This window comes from Mustela erminea, chromosome 10, assembly GCF_009829155.1.
Source record: "Mustela erminea isolate mMusErm1 chromosome 10, mMusErm1.Pri, whole genome shotgun sequence".
Taxonomy (NCBI): Eukaryota; Metazoa; Chordata; class Mammalia; order Carnivora; family Mustelidae; genus Mustela; species Mustela erminea.
Window position 1 is genome coordinate 70053283 of NC_045623.1, and position 19191 is coordinate 70072473.

General features: G+C 39.9%; 1 protein-coding gene across 7 annotated transcripts in view; it reads right to left on the reverse strand.

Annotated features, from left to right (window-relative positions):
- ELAVL4 (ELAV like RNA binding protein 4) overlaps nucleotides 1-19191 on the reverse strand; it is a 149904-nt gene that overhangs the window by 44260 nt on the left and 86453 nt on the right. For 5 of the 7 annotated variants that reach the window (XM_032302769.1, XM_032302766.1, XM_032302771.1 and 2 more), the window contains exon 2: nucleotides 7196-7436. In XM_032302769.1, the coding sequence (XP_032158660.1) occupies nucleotides 7196-7436 (241 nt within the window). Of the gene's footprint in view, nucleotides 1-7195; nucleotides 7437-10251; nucleotides 10302-19191 lie in introns of all 7 variants that reach the window. The other 2 variants (XM_032302773.1, XM_032302772.1) reach the window with 1 other exon arrangement.

Genomic DNA, 19191 nt, shown 5'->3' on the forward strand with positions numbered 1-19191 from the left:
GGAAGGCAGACTGAAAAGAGAAATCACCCTGCCACACCTCCCAGAAGACAAGAAAAAAAATGAATTTCCCATTAACACATTTCAGAAAGCACTTTCCTCCTACCCTGAAGCTGATGAATTACATTTTTAGATAATGTGTGGAAATTTCAGCTTGACATTACCTTCTTCCTTAGTTCCTAGTCTCAATCAGTCAGGTCACACAGAGAAGGGGGGAAAGGATGGAGGGAGGGAATGTGTGTGGGGTGTGTCTATGTATGTACTGGGGGAAGGAGAGGAGGCTGGATGAACAGGGAATTGGTCCTACGAACCAAATAGTCAGCTAAAGTACAGAAATAGAAAATTCTTAAAATACCCAGGCCTGATTCACATCCTAGGTAAAAAGTCCTTTGAGACAACTCTCCTGGGATATGAGAATACTTTCCTACGGTTATCTGAGTTTGGAAGGAGGGCAGAACCATCTGATATGGAAAGGAAGATGAAGGGGAAGACAGCCAGGGGGCAAAAGGAAACCATACCTGGTCCGTAATCCTGACTACTGCCACCCTGGGAAAAGAATTATGTAGAAAGAAGCAGAATGTACCTGTACAAATTCTAAACCTCACAGTTCCACTTTGCCAACTTATCCTAATTAGAAAGGATGGGAGGTCTCTGATTGCCTCTGACGGGTGTGTAAGAGCCACAATAATTACATGGTTTACTGTCTGCGCTTAACATTCTGACATTTTCCAAGTTCCCCTTACTAAGAGAGACCCCTATTCTCCCATTGTGTAACCCCACAAGGCTGCCAAATCTTCTCCATAACTGTCTTCCATTCACCCCAACAATAATCCATTTCCTTCCCCAAGTCATCAAATCAAAATTCTTTCGTTCTTCTTTGTGGAATACATATAAGATGACTGCAGTGAGATGATAAATAAAATGACAGATGTAAATCTGCCTGATCTTCCTCTGAATTCAAGAGACACATTGCACTGTACCAAGCACATTTTCCAAGTCAGCAACAAAATGTGCTGATAAATGCTACTATTTCCTCTACCCTTCCCATCACTAATGGATATCCCTCTGATGTGTGTATAAAAAAGTTCATTTAGCTAATCAATATCTTGGGATTTTCTTGGATTATGCATAATTGAGGTTGGGTTTTAACTATGCTTAACTTTAAGGCAGCATCCATTTTAATACAGGGCTTGCAAAAGAAAGAAAAGGCGAACACAGTGAAGAGTATTTTGTGAAGAAAGAAAATCTGAAGTTAAAAGCCACTCTAAGTCTGTTCTTCCTCGTTCAGGTAAGCAGTGACCTGCTTAATTAAAAAAAAACACTGGTACTTATTATTTTTTTAATGCATAGAATACTCTTTTCCAAAACAAAAGATTTTGAACTCTAATTAGGTTTTCCCTGAACTAAAAGTTTTCATTCCCTAAGTAACAAAAGCTGAGTTGGTCTGTAAAGGGGAGAAGTCAGTTGAGTAATTTCAGAGAAAATGCCAGAGATAAACTATAAATTAGACATCTCATAATTTGTCAGACAGACCTGGGTTCTAGTCCCAACTCCTCTTCTTAGAAGCTAAGTCACCTTGGACTAATTACTTAATCATTCCTAAATCCAAGTTTTTTCATCTGTGAAATAACTGTCTTGAGGACTATGGAAATTCCATCTACTGATCTCAGCACAATGCTTAGCATATAGTAAGTGCACAATAAACACCAGCTATTATCATGAGTCTCCAAGAAATTTCAATTTACTATTTAAATGAGCCACTATGCGTAAAGCATCGAATATAGTGCCCAGAATACACATAAGGCACACATGAACATAAAAAAGCTGCTTCCAAATGCAAATTTTTATTTGTCTTTGCTAGGTGATGTAAGAAAGTATGCCAAAATCCACTTTAGGGTTGAATTCAAATTTTAGGAGAGAATGAAAAGAACTTCCATATTTTAGAATTTTCACGGTTTTTTATTGTTTTATAAAGTTACCTCAGAAGTAAATCAAGTCAATCAAAAAAGTAAATAAGTCAATCAAATTCCCATACTGTCCTATAAGTCTGTCAGTTCCTTGAAATTATATGAGGTAACCTAAAGCAATCCGCAGCCCTCACTCTCCTTTCCATCTTCAACCCAAGAGAATGTATTCCATGCAATGCACTGCGTGTGTTGGTGCCCTAACACACCTTCCCACCCCTCACTGCTGTAGTCCATGTTCTACGTGTCACCTACTGAGAGGGACACATGGGATTAATAGCATTTTCACAAATCTGAGAAAGAACAGAAGTTACCCCGTGTCACAAATCAAAACTGAATTGATTCCTTTAACCAGAGTTGTGATTCCAGATATAAAAGTGGTGGCAAAGCATTATTCACCCTGATGTCCACAGTAGTGAAGGGTCTTTTTGCTTTGTTCTGCTTTTTCCACTGAATGATAACATTAATTAAGCCAAAGACATGTGTTAGAAAGAAAAGAAAAATAAAAGAATGGGCTAAAGGTGAGGTTTAGGAAATGTTCTTTGCCTGTTGGGATGCAACTTTAACTGGCTTCATTCTTTGGTATGCTTAACTTCATCTGGCAATGCTGCTTTATCTTAGATTGCTGTTTCCAAAGAGGTATGTCCCAGCTCTATTTCCTGCGTCCAAAGCATGAAAAAATAAAAAGTTTTTTGTTCTTAGACTGGAATTTTAGCGCTATACCTCTGGTTTCCTTGCCTCTACCTAAATCCCAACCCTATCTTTCAAACCTCTCCCAGTAGCTCCAGCTAACACAGAAACCTCACCTTTTATCAACCACCTACAGTCCTTACAGTCTGTTCCATACCCAGGTCGCTCCATATATTCAGCTTTATCGTGGATAACATTCAGTTTGAACAACTCTGTCTTTAAAACCCTCCCTTCAGAGCTCTCACTTGCCTGAAATGGATTAAAAACTACACTGCATGGGCACATGAAGAGTAACATCAAGTAAAAAAATATAATTCTTTTTGATCGCTATGAGGCAAATAATCATACAATCTAGATAGGCAGATCAAACCGTTTGTTGTTGTACACTGATTAATATCTGTTTTTTTTTTTTTTAAAGATTTTATTTATTTATTTGACAGAGAGAAATCACAAGTAGATGGAGAGGCAGGCAGAGAGAGAGAGAGGGAAGCAGTCTCTCTGCCGAGCCGAGAGCCCGATGCGGGACCCGATCCCAGGACCCTTAGATCATGACCTGAGCCGAAGGCAGCGGCTTAAACCACTGAGCCACCCAGGCGTCCCTGTTTTTTTTTTTTTTTTTTTTTTTGGTTACTTTTTTCCTTCTTATTCTATTCCTTGTGGAGAGGGTGATGGCAAATTATTAAAAATTATTATCATTAAAATGTAATTTAGCATTCCAGCTCTGCTGGCTTTAAAACATTCCCTGAGCCACCTAACTATAACTTGCCTGAGCCATGTTTCCTCCCCTAAAATACTGAGCATCTGTAATGCAATCTCCAGGCTTAAAAAAAAAAAAAAAAAAAAAAAAACCAAAAAGGCAACAGGATTAAAAATTAGAAACTAATTCAATTCTCTACAGTTCATGGGAATAACATAATTTCTACCAGGAGTTTGACGTTTTCTGCCTGAGTTTCTAGGTTGCACAGAAGCTTGTGGACTACATACCACACTTCCCTTTCTCTCCAGTAGCAGAGCCTGCAGGTGGATGCGGGAGAAAAAGGAAGAACATAGCTTCCGGTGTCACCACATGTCCGCAGCTGCACACAAAAGCAACTTGGGAGATATGTTTTCTCTCCCTGATGCCTAGATTATCCTGATAAGTGTCCTTTCCCAATTGGAAAAAGAAAATCTAATATTTCTGAGAAGATAAGTAACAGAGATGTCCAAAAGCACTATAACAGAATCTCAAACCTGGCACTTTCAGTAAATTTGGTTCTACTCTGAAGGCTGAGTTGTATCCCCAGAGGATGATAAATATTGTTATCTTTGCCTCCTGTTATACACAGGAGTCTAGTTGAAAGCCATGGTGCATTAGGTAGAATCTCCAGAGGGTGGCCAGCAACTGCTACTCAGATGCTCACAGTGTTTCACTGGGTTATGGGGTGAGGCTTAGGCAGGGGTCTTCCCTCAACACCCGCAGGGGCATCCTGCTCATACCTCCCCATAAGATCATGCTTTTGCAGTCTGGGGGTGAACCCCAGCTCCACCACCTGGTAATACCTGTGCTGCTGGGAGAAGTTACTTGACCTCACACAGTTTCAGCGTCCTCATCTAAGAAGATGGAGGTTGTTCTCAGTGTTACATCAAATAAGGTAAGTTCAGCGCTTAGCAAGTATCTAGCATAGACTAACTACTTTATAAATGATAGCAATCATGTCCTCAGCACCAAACATTTAGGTCCATGCCCAAATTCCCTCTATGTGTTCTCAAATGGACCATTCATTGATAACCCACAGCCAGGCGGGAACCTAGTCTACACGCAACACCATCCACAACAAGTCTCTCTCTCCTCTTCCTCTCAGTGTCTCTCTTTCTCTTAATTTGACAAGCCGGTACCTTCTAAGGGAATCCATTCTCTTGGGGAGTGTCTGGGGCTGGAAAATCTTAATCTTGAATTCTTATCTCTTCGCCACTTCCCACCCCCCAATCCTCCCACTAGATATTTAGAACTCCTTGTAAACTTCACAGGATCGAGATGTATTGAGATCTGTAGGAGGTGTTGGAGGAAAAGTGGGGACTGGGATGTTAAAAATCAGGGCAACAAAAATACCTATGATGTCATTCACCCTGACTTCTGAACCACCAGCAGCAGCCTTTCAACTTGGCTGGCGTTACACCTCACCTCTCCCAGCCTGTGTTATCCCTTACCACCAAATGTAGGCCTCAGAGGGTCTTCCATTAGAGCAATTCTCACTCCTTCCCCACCTCCCCACAGCCCTATCTCTCCCTCCTTCTCTGACTTTTAGCGTAGTCAATTAAACCTGAACAACTGGTGGATGGAGGAAATATGCTGCATCTATGGAATGGTACAGCAGGGACCAGTTTCACTGTTAATTTAAAATGCTAGAATTAATTAGGTAGTGTAAATGAAGAATTTAATAAGCGCTCTTTACAACCACAAGTTCTACTTTTATTAAACACTGCTACCAAATGAGGGCAAATATCTCTGGTCTCTCTATATTTCCTTGCCTCGTTCCCATAAGTTCTCTGCAAATAAAAAAAAAATTTTTTTGCCTGAAATTTTAAAAATGCATAATTATAAATTTATGCCTGAATTATCGTTCTGCTTTCAACCCATAAGCTTCTTCTTTAAGCTCAGATGCTACTGTATGTCTCTGCTTGTGCTGGAGAGGGTGCTAAACAAACCAAAGTTGACAATTTTGGTTTTGTATACCAAATTAAAGGCTGTCTTCGAAGCTGTCACTCCTATTCAAATCCACTCGGTGAACTACCAAATTAGCATTCTTTCAGTAAAGGAATCTGCTTGTTTAAACATGTGTCTTTAGAAAACAAGGAACAACACCATGAATCAGTACTTTTCAAAAATCTCACTACAGTTCTAAGGGAATTCTTTTGAAAAGGTGATTAATAACATTCACTAATATAGCTGGCAGAGTCCCTATTTAGGAGGTAAGGCTCCACCAAAAATACATTTTCTATACAGGAGTGGGAGGAAGAATCATATGGTTAACTGGTTTTAATTTTGTTTGAATTATCATCCTATTATATAAAGATTATTCAGAAATCTAAACATTGGCTTTCTGAGAGTGCAGGCAATTCTGTTAAAGGATGGATGATCCAGCGTACTCAGATAAGATCCTCTAAGCCCTGGCCCTATTTGGAAACCTTGGTAAAACGTCTCTGTTCAGCCGCTCTCCTTGTAACCTACTACCTGTATCTGTAATAATAACGTCTCCCATTTACCGAGGGACCACTGGGCACGAGGAACCATGCTAGGTGGTCCTATATATATCTAGTCTCTCATTTCAGCCTCACAATTAAGCCTTTTGAGATCAATATTCTTTTCCAACTTTATAGATGAGGAAATTATATTTGGAGGGTTATGTGACTTTTATTTCCTACAGTCATTTTAGTTTTATGATTTTGCAAAGTAATTTAATTTATTTGGGAGACAGATTTGCACGTGAAGCAGAAGAACTGGAGGACACATAGAGCAACACACACAGATTCCCCTACTGAAAATGAAGGCGATGTATCTTCCTATTTTAATGACAGAATTTCTTTTTTCTAAGATAGGCCAGTTACTTGTCACCTAATCTGTCCAGCAAAAGGGATACAAAAGTCAGTCCTGGAAAACGCCAAATACTCAGCTGAGGGCGAATGATTTTGGGAGCAGAGCGCCATGGCGCAGCGGTTGCATTGCTGTTGTGATGTAGCTGTCAGTCATCTGAGGAAATATTCTCACTTCCAAAAAGATTACACGGAAACGTTACCACAAAGAATTATAGTGTCTGGCGAACATGAGGTCCTCAACAAATAGTTGTCGATTTGGAAAAAAATCAGAAGCTAAAAATTTCAAGTACTGAAGTTGATCAGGTATTGTTTTACTTTCCAGTAAAAAGTCTCTGCCTTCTCCAAGAGTATCTTCAAAACCAAACCAAACGATATGAAATAAAATACCTCAACTGCAGATCCTCATTAAGCTTTTCCTTCTTCCTGTGGAGTAGTTTTATTCCAGAATAATCTGCTCTCCTTAGAGACTATCTCTCCCCAGGGACAACGGATTGTTGTGATCTCCTTCCAAAGCTCACCATGGCCCCCCTTTAAAACACTGTCTCAGACACATGGGAGAACACTGGACACACACAAACCAAATGCTTGAGAAGAAAGGAAGAGATAAAAACTAGTGTGGAGGACAGCGAGGGCAGAGGGCAGAGCGGAGAACTATAGAACAAAGGGAAGGGGTGGCTGATTCAGAATAAAAGGGGATAAAACCAAAGGGTTATTTCACAAAAAGGAAAGCTCAAGGAAGTTCCAACATCCTCATTTGCTTCCCAGTCCTCCCAATCTGCAATCTGGTTTTATGTAGAGTACACGCATGGGTGAGTTTATGACTGTGTACCCATGCCATCCTTGAATGCAGGATACACACTGCAGACACTCAGATGCATTCACCATCTGTGTGCATTTCTGCTAAGTTCTGAACATCTAATGGAACAATGCAGCTACTAAGCCTAAGCCTTGAATATTGAAGAAGAGCATACCTGTAATTTTGTCTCTCACGAGTTTGCAGGATTCTATTTCACCAATGCTCCCAAAGAGACTCCTGAATTCCTCCTGGGTCATGTTCTGGGGTAAATAGTTGACTATGAGGTTGGTTTTGCTGTCATCTGTGGCTGCTCCTGTCTGCATGGGAGAAGGACAGTTTCTATTGTTGCTGGAGGGTCCATTGCTTGTATTGGATGTCGGGCCATTTGACACCTGTGGCTCCATGGTGCTAATTATCTAAATAAAAATAAAAATAATAAAAATAAGCCTCATGAAATTTAAAGACACAAGTAAAGTCTCTTTCAAGATTTTATTTTATTTTATGTTTTGAAAAGAAAGAGAACAAGATAAAGCAAGATGGAGCAAAAGAGACTGGGTTGTGAACACAGCCAATTTAGAAGCATGTTTTTAACCAAAATGTTAAACTCCCCTTGCTATTTTTAGGCCAGCCCATGGATTTTGAACACAGACTAGAATGCAGTGGGAACTCTCCCATTATTTTGTTAATGAAAAGCTAATTCCTGTTTTCATTACACAATCACTCTCAGAAATGTATACTTAAGCCACACCAAATTATAATTAAAATGTAAAGTAATAATCATGATTAAAATTATAGTTCCATTAAAGCTGAAAAACTAAATATAGAGGGCTACGCTCACAAGATCAAATACAGTACCTGTTTATTAACTATCTCATAAAGTAAAATGACATTAAATTAAGTGGGGCCGTTCCATATGGGAAGGGTTTAGATTTTCACCGATGCTTAAGCACTGATCAAACTTCAGATTTCATAAGCACATGCTGGGGAGCTACAAAGTCATCTAATGATTTTTCTCCTTAGCCACTCTGTGACTGCTTCTCCTGGACCTCAAATAAAATGAAAGATATAAAGGTAGAGCTCTCTCTAGGTCCTACCTTAGGTCCAGCACAGCCCAAGGCTATCCTCTCACACTTTACTGGAAAAGTAAACAGTTTAAATTTAAATTAAATTTGGATTCAAATAGTTAATTAAACAAAGATTTCCACAAATGTGTGAACTGTTCTAGGCAGCATGCATGGGAAGAAAAAAGAGATGAATAAATCTCAGTCTCTACCCTCAAGGAGCTTACAGCCTACTGAGGACAAAGATAGGTAAATGGCTCCCAGGAGGACTGTGGGCATACAGGAGAGGAGCAATTAGCCCTGCTTTACAGGATGGGATTCAGGGAAAGTACTGAGAAGATGAAGCTAGAATACATAATACATAATACATTCTATATGGAAAACGGATGTAAGCTCATGGGGCCTGGTTATAAAGAGGTCCTGTGTGGCATGACAAACATAGAGAATTATAAAACTGCAGAGCCAGGAGGCACTTAAGGAAATAAAATCTAGTTCAAAACTCTCATGTTTGAGATGAATTCCAGAGACATCCAGTGAATTCTGTCATCATGGGAAACTGGGGCAGAGTCTGGGCCTGTACCCAGGTTCCCTGGCCCCAAATGTAGCCCAGGATCCCACTTTTGCACTCTATCCTATCACATTTCTTATTTGTCCTTCATGATAGGACTTCTGTCGCCTCTGACCTTGACCAGTTCTTTGGAAATGGAATCATGCTCTGCCATTCACCAGCTGTATGACCTTGGGGGAAGTGACTGAAACTCTAGAAGCCTTAGTTTTCCTCATTTGAAAAATGGGAACAATGCCACCTGTCTTGCAAGGTGGTGACATGAGGCATAGAAAGCACCTGAATAGTGGCGGGAATGTAATTCGTCATTACTGATATTTATTAAAGTCACTCCACCAATTGTCTGACGTGACTTCTCTCACTGAGTCCTCACAAAAAGGCAATGAGGCATATCGTAATATTCTCTACATCTCATAGACGTGGAAAGCAAGGTTTAGCAGACATCTGACAACTAGCAACTTCCATTATTATCACCATTTGGCTGCTGAGAGAATTTTGGGGGGACAAGCACTTTAATATATACATGTAGTTAAGCATGTAAACCTTAAAGGTACAACTCAAAGAATATTTACAAAGAGAACACGATTCACACCTGAGTGTTCACCTTCAGACCATGATCTAGAACATGACTAGCATCCCAGAAGCCTTTCTTGTGTCCCTACCGCCATCATTCTCACCACCGCAACCCAACCCCCAAGGTAACTGACTTACAATCCATAGATTAGTTTTATTTGCTTTTGAACTTTATATACATGGAATCACACAATATGTACTCTTTTATGTCTTTTCACACATTATGTCTGGGTGTCATCCGTGTCATTAGATATAGTGGTAGGTTTTACTTCTCCACTGCTGTAGAGAATTCCTTTGTGAAATTATGAAACTATCTCATTTTATTTACCACTTCTGTTGATAAACATTTCAGTCGTTTTTGGTTTTTAACTATTATAGATAAAGCTGCTCTGAGCATTACACATGTCTCATGATTTACATAAACACACATTTCTGTTGGGAGTATTCCTGGGAACCTATTTTCAGGTCAGAGTATATGTCCGTTCTGCGCAGTAGACACTGTCAGTATCTCTTTTAAATGGTGGCACCAACTTACACTCCCACCAGCAGCGTATCAAAGTTCCAGTTGCTGCACGACCTCATCAATACTCAGAGATTTTGGGGGGTTTATTTTGGTGGGTTTTTTGCTTATTTTCTCACTGAAGTAGAAGTAATAAAGTAAAAAGGGAGTAGGTTTTTAGTCATGGCAGCAGCTGACTTAAGACTAGCCCTACCACTTCTTAGCTATGTAATCTCAGGCAGGTGACTTGAATATTCTACCTCAGTTTCCTCTTTGTAATTGGAATAAAGCCTCACATGCAGGTTTCTCTTCAGAATGAATGCCTGGAGGCATCACAACTATTATTCTTCATCATGCCCTATGTAGGTGTTCCTCTAATTGTTTCCTTTTCTGAATGATCACGAATGGGAAATGAAACAAACAAAACAAAAAGAAGTCTCAAGAGGAGTCAGGGGAATAAGGCAGACTGAGGAAGGTGAGAAGCTTCTAAGATTCTTTATCATCATGTAAGTAACTTAAGTGGCTCTGCTTACCACATCATCAGAACTTCTTGGATTCAGGTCAACTGTGAGATTCTGGAAGGCTGGTCCAGACAGCAAGGAGAAAACAAAGGTTTTCTGAGAAGAATCTTAGATCAAGCTCTTCTCAGCATTGATAGAAGCTGTATCCAAACAAAGCCTATTCTGCTGCTCTGTCCAGGAAAACACGAGGGAGATGTGCCCAAGGGAGGCACATGCTAATGGAGATGATGTCGTAGAGCATCATCACAACTCCTAGTGGGGAGGCAGGTTTCTGCTCTGCCCCACCGTTGGGCCTCCTGGGTCTGAGCTGCGTCTCCATTTGCAGTGTTGTCTCACTGCTTCACTCAGTCAGGTGTCCAGGCAACAAACACAAGGAGCACTGCCAACTTGATAAGGAACTTAAAAACAGACTTTATTCAGTTCAGGAGGCGGGCTGGCAGAACCACAGGGCTACACACTGCCTCCTTTTGACGTGGTGGCAAACAAGCCAGCCCCACAATCTTGAGAACACATTCCTGGCTCTTCATCTTTCTCAGGTTACCCTTGTTAAGGCTGCCCCACAAACACCTAGAAAATATCCTGCACTGAGGCAGCTTTGGGGGCATTAATGATGGAGTATGAAGAAGACTGTAAATCATACCTAAGCATGCTGAGATTTTATGGGACCAAGACAACTAAAGATCACCTGAGAGCCGGGTTCATCTTTTTCGTTCACTGGATGCCTGCCTCACAGACGTGTGTTGCGAAAGCCAGACCTCATCCATGTGAACATCTCACAGGTCTCCCTGCTCCAGAGAAGCCTAGGAAGTACCAAGTCTGCAGCAAGGTAATTTCAGTTCCCCAACCAGCTTTCATCTCCTTACATCTTATGTGGACTTCCTAAATTATGCTGACTCCTGGAGTTGAGCCCCATCTGTAGCCCCATCTGAACCCTAATTGGGCCCAAACCTCTGAAAAGAATGATCCACGAGATGCAGCGTTCGGTACTGAGCTACTTCAACCAACCAAACCCATAAATTAGGTCAAGTCATTCTTGGCTTATGGGAGGGGAGCTCTCTTCACCTTGAACACATTCTACAGTTATTGTTTTGTGTATTCAGAAAGAACTGATGAAAATACACACATGCACACTGAGTTTGCTCAATAAAAATGTACTAAATCGGGGCACCTGGGTGGCTCAGTGGGTTAAAGCCTCTGCCTTCGGCTCAGGTCATGATTCCAGGGTTCTGGGATAGAGCCCCACATCAGGCTCTCTGCTCAGCAGGGAGCCTGCTTCCCTCTCTTTCTCTCTGCCTGCCTCTCTGCCTACTTGTGATCTCTGTCAAATAAATAAATAAAATGTTTAAAAAAATGTACTAAAGCTGAGAAACACTTGCAAATGTGTTAATATACATCATGTAATGAGACCCCTCATTGGTCTTAATGGTGCATCCCTGGATACAAGACAGGCTTAAAGAAAGAATCACAAATGTAAAATGTCAGAATGTAATGTGACACACAAGTGAATCAAGAGGATTTTAAAACATACTGGGAAAATAAGAGAAATTGCCAAGATCTAACTATATCAAACTCAAGAAAATGAAACTATAATATTTTAAGGTTACATGATACATCGTAAAGAAAGGACACCTGTAATCTCAACATAGGAAGCAAACCAGAGGTAATCCATACCCTCCAATAAGCACAGAGGCTGGCTCAGCAAGATCAGAACACTTCCTTCTCCAGGCTTTTGATATTCTAACAGCACAATTTTCACTGCAAATAAATATATCAGTTACTCAAGTGTGCCTATGTACTTTCATGAAACAGTCTGTGTGGGTCACATGGCCGACTTTGCAGCTGACCAGGTTCCAAACCCCTGACTTGCCCTCCTTCTCTCTTCTGAATGGCATAATTAAGAACAGAATTACAGTGAGCATCCAGGATAGAGCACTGAGGAGGTTCAGTTGACGTCAAACTCTAATGGTTGTACAAAGCACTGCATTAAATCTTTTATGTTTCTGTGATATATTTTAAGAAACATTATACAGGCAGAAAATTTCAGGGATAAACTATTAGAGCAGTGCACAATAACGTAGGCACTCAAATCCTGTCATTGTAAATGTCAATGGTTTGAATGACTAATTACTCACACTCAACGCATTAACCTCACCCCTCCCACCAATTTTTTTTTCCCCCAGCAAAATATACAACAAAAGCAAGAGGGAAGGCCTCACACATGCAGCTGCTGGATCACCACTTAGGGTCATTAATCTCTGTGAAGGGAGGTAAGAAGCAGGGGCTGGGCTTAGCATCTTTCTCAGAGTGCTACTGAAAAAAACAGCCCTTGATAGCATCTCCATCACCACAATCCTGGGTCCTTCCTGATATCCCTAATTATCTGCTCAATCCCACCTCTTGTTATTGTCCACCCAAGGCATCTGCTACACTATTTCCTGGACTTGTCAGGTCAAATGCACATTAAAAAATAGGTTTATTTATATTCTGGCTAGATCTGGGAACGTTAGATGAATAGAGATAGAGCCCCAGAATGCCAAGCACTTGTGTTGGGCCCTCAGGATATGGAGACAACAAAGATAAGGAGCTGGCCCTCACTGAGTTCATGATGTAGATGCAAGACAGATATCAGAGAACATTAGGGACCACAGAGCCTAATGCCATAATTTTAATGATGAGGCAACTGAGGAAAAGAAAGGGGAAATGACTTGCTCAGGGTGACACTGCCAGTTAGAGCAGGAAGTGGGAACTTAAGCCTAGCTCCACGCAAGAGTACACAAGAGTATAGGGACAGCGTACAATGTGACAGAGCAGACAGGGACATTTAGATGAGGGTTTACTTTTCCTTTTCTGGAAGGAGACAGTAAGGGGTGGCCATATCATAAAAATGTACTTGAACAGACATGCAGAGACATGTTTATCTCCATAAATTACTGAATCTGGCATTTTACAGGTCACAAAAAGGGTGACCTGAACTCTGAGCTCCATAGCACAGAGACCACATCTGTTTTGTTTATTATAGCATCTCCTGCATGTAGAACAGGGCCTGACGATTGGTAGGTTTGGATTAAAAACTATTGAATGAATGAAGGCCCTTGCATGCTCAATAGTTCACTACATCCTTCAAACAACCCTGTAAAGTACAAGCCAAAAAGGTGCGAAAGTTATCCCAATTTTACATATAACAAAAGAGGACAGAACACTTACTGAGTACCTATTATATGCCAGGCATACATTTAGATATTATTTCAAATATAGATTTTAAGAGGCATTCATTCAAGAGGAGGGGCTGAATCTTCAGCTGACAAGGACCCCCTTGAGAACCTGTTGAATGTCTTTGCTCATTCTCACCAGAAAAATGCACACACATATTTTACGTACATGAACGGCAATCCTTCGTCTCCAGATTGAAATCCTCCAGTTGATTCTAAGAGTAGCAATATAATCAAAGAGCCAAACTTCTCCTCCTCCCTAAATCATTCTTTTCATATAATTTCTTGTTCTCAGAATTCATTAATTCATTAACCAAACAAATACTGACTGCTGAAGTTTCTACACGTCAGAGCAGAGCGCAAGCATGTCCTGCGGCCAAAAGGCCCTTTAAGTGTCTTAGGCAAGACCACTATAAAATTCCGAAAATGTATTTAAAGCCTCCTTTAATATTTTTTTCCCCATGAATTTCTCATGGTGAAATGAATTTCTCATGAATTTCTCGCAGGTCCCTCTGTCCTTCAGTCTTGACAAGGTTTTCATTTGCTCAAATTTGGGGAGAGTCAGGCTAGAGTTAGAGAGCTGGTCCTCCTCCTCACAACTAAGGACAGTCACTGTCCCAGGCACCAGAGAACAACATCGGAGGTCCTCCTGCAGCCCCCTCACCAATCCTGTCAGCCATACTGCGTGGCCTTGCTCTAATATTTTCCACAAAAATGGCAGTCCAATAATATACTGCACAGTCTTGCATTTACACATCTTAACCTACTTTACACTCTCAGGATTTACTTTGTGACTACATATAAGGTTCCGACTTTATGTTACAGGAACCCGTGCCACTCTAGAATTCACTACTGACATTCATCATCCACAAGCTCAGGGCAGGGCCCTTCTACCCCCATCACGGCCAACCTCAACTTCTGGTTTTCTGGCAGAGGGGTGGCCATGATGCTTGATTCAAGCAAAAGGATCAAGAGAAAAGAACCTAAGAAGGTCACAGGAGTATGATGCTTCTTTCCTAAGCACTCTCCCTTCTACCTCCAGTGCCCTCTAAATGTCAGCATCCCCAGAAACAAGAATGGTGTTAATAGAATGTTCTGATTGCAAACATGTCTCAGGTGTGTGCATCTGAGACACACACACATACTTTGTTCAATATTTTAATGAGTATTTAAAGGTGTTTTCTTTCACCATGTTGGAAGGACTTTTGAAAATTTATGTATAAAGGCTAACCCTTATGTAATAGAACAAGCACTCCCGAGAGCATGAAGAATAATGTTTACCAAGGGCAGTCACTGAATCGAACCATTAAAGAAATAGATTTAAATTATTCATGAGGACAAAAATAAAAGTCCTAATTCTCTTTGTAGGCATTTCCCACTTAACCCTTATAAAATCCTGACACGCAGTATGTCAGACACTGGTGGTGCAGCCCAGACTAGTGCAACTCGCCCGCCTTTCGAAAGCCTGAAAAACAAATCCCCAAAGTTAGAAAATTACATAGCAGGCTCTGTGTTCCTGAAGACAGATATTATTTTTAGGAATAATTCCTCACTTCTCTTCTTGCTCCTTGAAAGATACTAAAAATGTCATTACAACCCCCCAATTTCATATTTTTTAAGTTTCGTCCATCAGCTCATAAAATCCGTACTCTCCCCTCCTTCTCTTCAAGAGGCTTTAATTCACTCAAATCCCTTCAGATTAATATTTTTTTCTAAATGCAATGCTTTCCTGGTTATGATTCAACTGGGAAGGAGACACATGTTATTAATAGGGCCCAGGAGCAGGGGCTGAGATTGATGACCTGATCACTCTAGGAAGAGGGAACCTGGGAATATACCCACACCCACACCCCCAAACCAGATTACAGGTGATGATTCACAAAGGTCCCTGGAGCAGTAGAATCTGGCTGAAGACTGCACTCGTGTCTCTCAAAACCATTTGTACCAAGTTTCTGTAATTCTGCTGGAGAGTAACTAGAAAGCTCTAGAAAAAATATTTAATTCTAACTGGGGAAAACATGCTGACAGTTTAATAGTACCTTTGGGTAGATGCACAAATAACCTGAAAGACCTATTTACTCTAGGAAGTTACGCGGTAATAAATTCCCGGCATATCCTTAAACCAGTGTGTTCCATTCAACACAAGTTTATTGAATGCTATTACAGACCAAGGCATTGTTCTAGGAATCCAGGAAAAAAAAATAATTTTGTCCCTGCTCTTAGAGGGTTCAAGTTAGGAGGATGGGAGAGGAGGGAAGATAAACAATTAACTAAAATCAATTGCATATACCCCTTTCATTAAGCAGTTCCCTTCAGAGTTTCTCTAATGACTCTCCCTCCTTACCAAAAAGCACATACATGAAATACATGCAGACTTGTCCTGGTATCTGATGGACATGTCCTGTTTCAGATCTAAATGCTTACACCCTAGACCAATGACTTTATAACAGGGAGGTAAGCTTGAGGCATTACTTCTTTGAAACAGCATCTTCTTCACTGGAGAGGAATACCAGGCATGCCAAAAGTATTTTCAGTGGAGGTATTCAGGATTTTTTAAAAATCAGCAGCCGCTGGAGAGAACAAGAGGCATCAATACTTAAAATAGCAGGGCCAGCATGGATATGAAAAGCATAATCAAAATTTAATTTCTCTTAGACATTCTTTTCAAATTCACAGAAATCTGAGTTCTTAATATACCTCCCCAAATACATCACACACATTTCCCCTCCCAAATAAATATTGGCCTCCTTTATATCTTTAGGGCTTCTGTTTGGGCCTAAAATGATTTCCGGTATGCCCAGTCCTAGTCAAACCCCTGGGTATTTTGGTTTTAACAGACTTTTCCAGCAAACTCTCCAGAGCTGAGGGATGGCATGACCACTCAGTTCATTATGAAGACGAGGAGACCTTTCTCTCATGACCTCCCGAGCCCTAAATTTAGTTCTCTTTTCCAAAATGGCCAATAAAGATGCTTTCAAACTTTTGATAAGCTTTCCTTTTAAAAGACATTATCTGAAAAGTGCAAATGTATTCATTTCAATATAAATGCAATTTCATGGCCAAGCTCTTAGGCTTCCTGCAAAAATATTAGACCTAATTAGAAATTCAATTGGAAAACAATTCCTTTCCTATCCAACCGTCCAAGCTTCCAAACTCTGAATGTTTATTGTGGATAAAATAACCAAAATGTCTCATCATAAACTATGAGCACCTGCTGCGGCGGGAACCAGTTGTGACGGTAGATGGGTTACCCACATCTTCCATACAAAGAACGTTAATGAGTCATTTGTAAAACTGTCCCCAGACTGACTAAGTTGAGCTTATCTTCTGATGCATAATGAATAGCCAATGACACAATTCATGTAAACATAAATATTATATTTTTATTTATAAAATGCCTGGTTCCCAGACGCAGAGTGTGGGCAAACTCACATAGATCCAGCTGTACAAAGCAATGTGTTATTCCATATCTACATCATGATACAGATATTATGGGTCACATCTCCGAATTTGTCTTATGCACACTCAGATTAAATTCTTCAGAAATGTAAATAAAATATTTTTTATTGTGAAATTTTATATTTGTTTTCTTAACAAAGCTGGGTGGAGATGGGGATGATAGTAAAAGGGATTAGAGGGAGTTAGTATCTAGAAAAATCTGCACAAGGCAACCTTCTCTTTGTTAAGAATTGTATAATGCCAATGGCTCTTCCAATTGTGGAATTTAAAGGAGAGAGATTATTTGGGGTCATTTTGAAGCTAAAGATATTGAGTGAAATAAAACGGTTTTCAGTAATTCAATGTTATGTATAAGTGGCCATGATAAATTAGACCCATGGATAATTCACACAACCTCATGTTATATCCATATGTTCATTACTGAAAAAATCCTGAACATCATTATGATAGGGCAGTTTTAAATTTGAAAATTACTTTATCACACTTGACTTTTATTTTTAATTTCTTCTTTCTCTGAATTTCTTTCTTCTTTCTTCCTTTTCTTTTGTTTCCTTTCTTCTTCTTCTTTTTCTTAATAAGAAGGATACATTTGAAAAAAGGACTTTTTGATCTAATAGGAGAATGTTATCCCTCATCTAATTCAGTGAGGTGTTTGGGGCTACCATTCATCCTCGACACCCCCTGGGAAGGCAGGTGGGTATGCGTAAAATTGGACTCGATCATATCAGTTTTGGTGAGAATGCAGGCCTGGGCTGGGAGAAGTGTATCTTTGAATTATTTGCGGACACCTTGTTTACAGAGAACATAGAAATCCAAGGTTCGCAACTGGCAAGCTTTCAGGTGCAGTAAAACAGTCTCTCTTATCATCCTTGGTGGAAATGTAATTGGACACAATCTTTCTGAACCTTATGTTCAGATTCTTGGACCCAAGAATTCATTCTGAAGCTCAGAAAAGAATCTGGAATTCTGAAGACCGAAATTACGCAAAATAAGATACATTATAAAAAGTGTATCTAAAAGAGTGAAAAAACAGAAACAACCTAAGGGCCCAACAAGGGAGAATGACTAAGTAAGTTATTATATAGTTTTATGATCCAGTATTTTCAGCTGTTAAAATGATGTGTATAATGGGTTTGACAGCTTGAGAAAATGCATATGATAAATGTAGAATAAAGTGAAATTAAAAAATTGATTATCTTGATTATATAAACATGCACAGTATAGGAGGGAAAAATAAAAATGCTAACAATAAAGTGTGGGATTATACTTGTCTCTATCTTTATCTTCCAAGCTTTTTATTTTATGTTGAAAATACAGCACTTTTATAATTTGAAAGGAAGTTATTTTTAAAAGTGACAGAAAATGTCGAATCCTTCAAACCAGTTTGGAGTCACAGTATTAAATATTATTCCATCTCCTTCCCAGAGCTGTCCTGCTGGATCTCTCCTTGGCCACACTCTTATCCTACATTAGAGGACACATAGGAGCCCAAACGAATAAAAATCGCATTTCTTGAAACGGACTGTGATTCGGGCTCTCCTTCACCTAAATCACTGTGTATTAGCAAGGTTACAATCTAAGTCTGCCTTATCGCCTGGCAGCAACCTTCAGGAGGACAGCAAGGAGAGAAGATGATTTATAAGAAAACCGTTCCCTGGATCAGGGAGTGAAAAGTACTGATCCGTTCTAAAAGCTCCTGCTGACAAACTCTGATATTATGAACATTCTGCACTTGGACAAAAGCTCCCACTTTTCTTAATTACATGGTTTGAGCAGGAGCCTGCTTTTAGGATCTGCCCAATCACACAACAGCCATTTATTTTCCCAACTGCAGCTGCCAAAATTTCCCTGATCTCTGTTCTGTGCTCCATCTTCAAGGACATCTTATGAATGTATGACACTGGCAAGCAGCATTCCATGCCACGCTTCTTAAGCGTCTCCCTCTCTCTTTCCTACCTACGGAGATCTTCTTAATACATATTTATTAAAAATCTCACGAGCAAGAAGAAATGTGGAGAGGTAAAAAAAAAAAATCACAAATACCACATATCAGAATATTTGTCTACTTTAAGACAAACACTTTGTTATGACAATGAACCATTAAGATTCTTTGTCCTCTGTATGACAGGTTTGCTTTAGTTTTATGAACTCTGAATCTTGTAATTCATTGGGTCTCCTTTTTGCAATATTGTTAGAAAAACAAGTGGTAAATCTGTAGCCCTCTGTATTTAAAGAACGAGCATAGAATCTCGCTGAAAAGTTTTAATTCTTTTTAGACACAAAC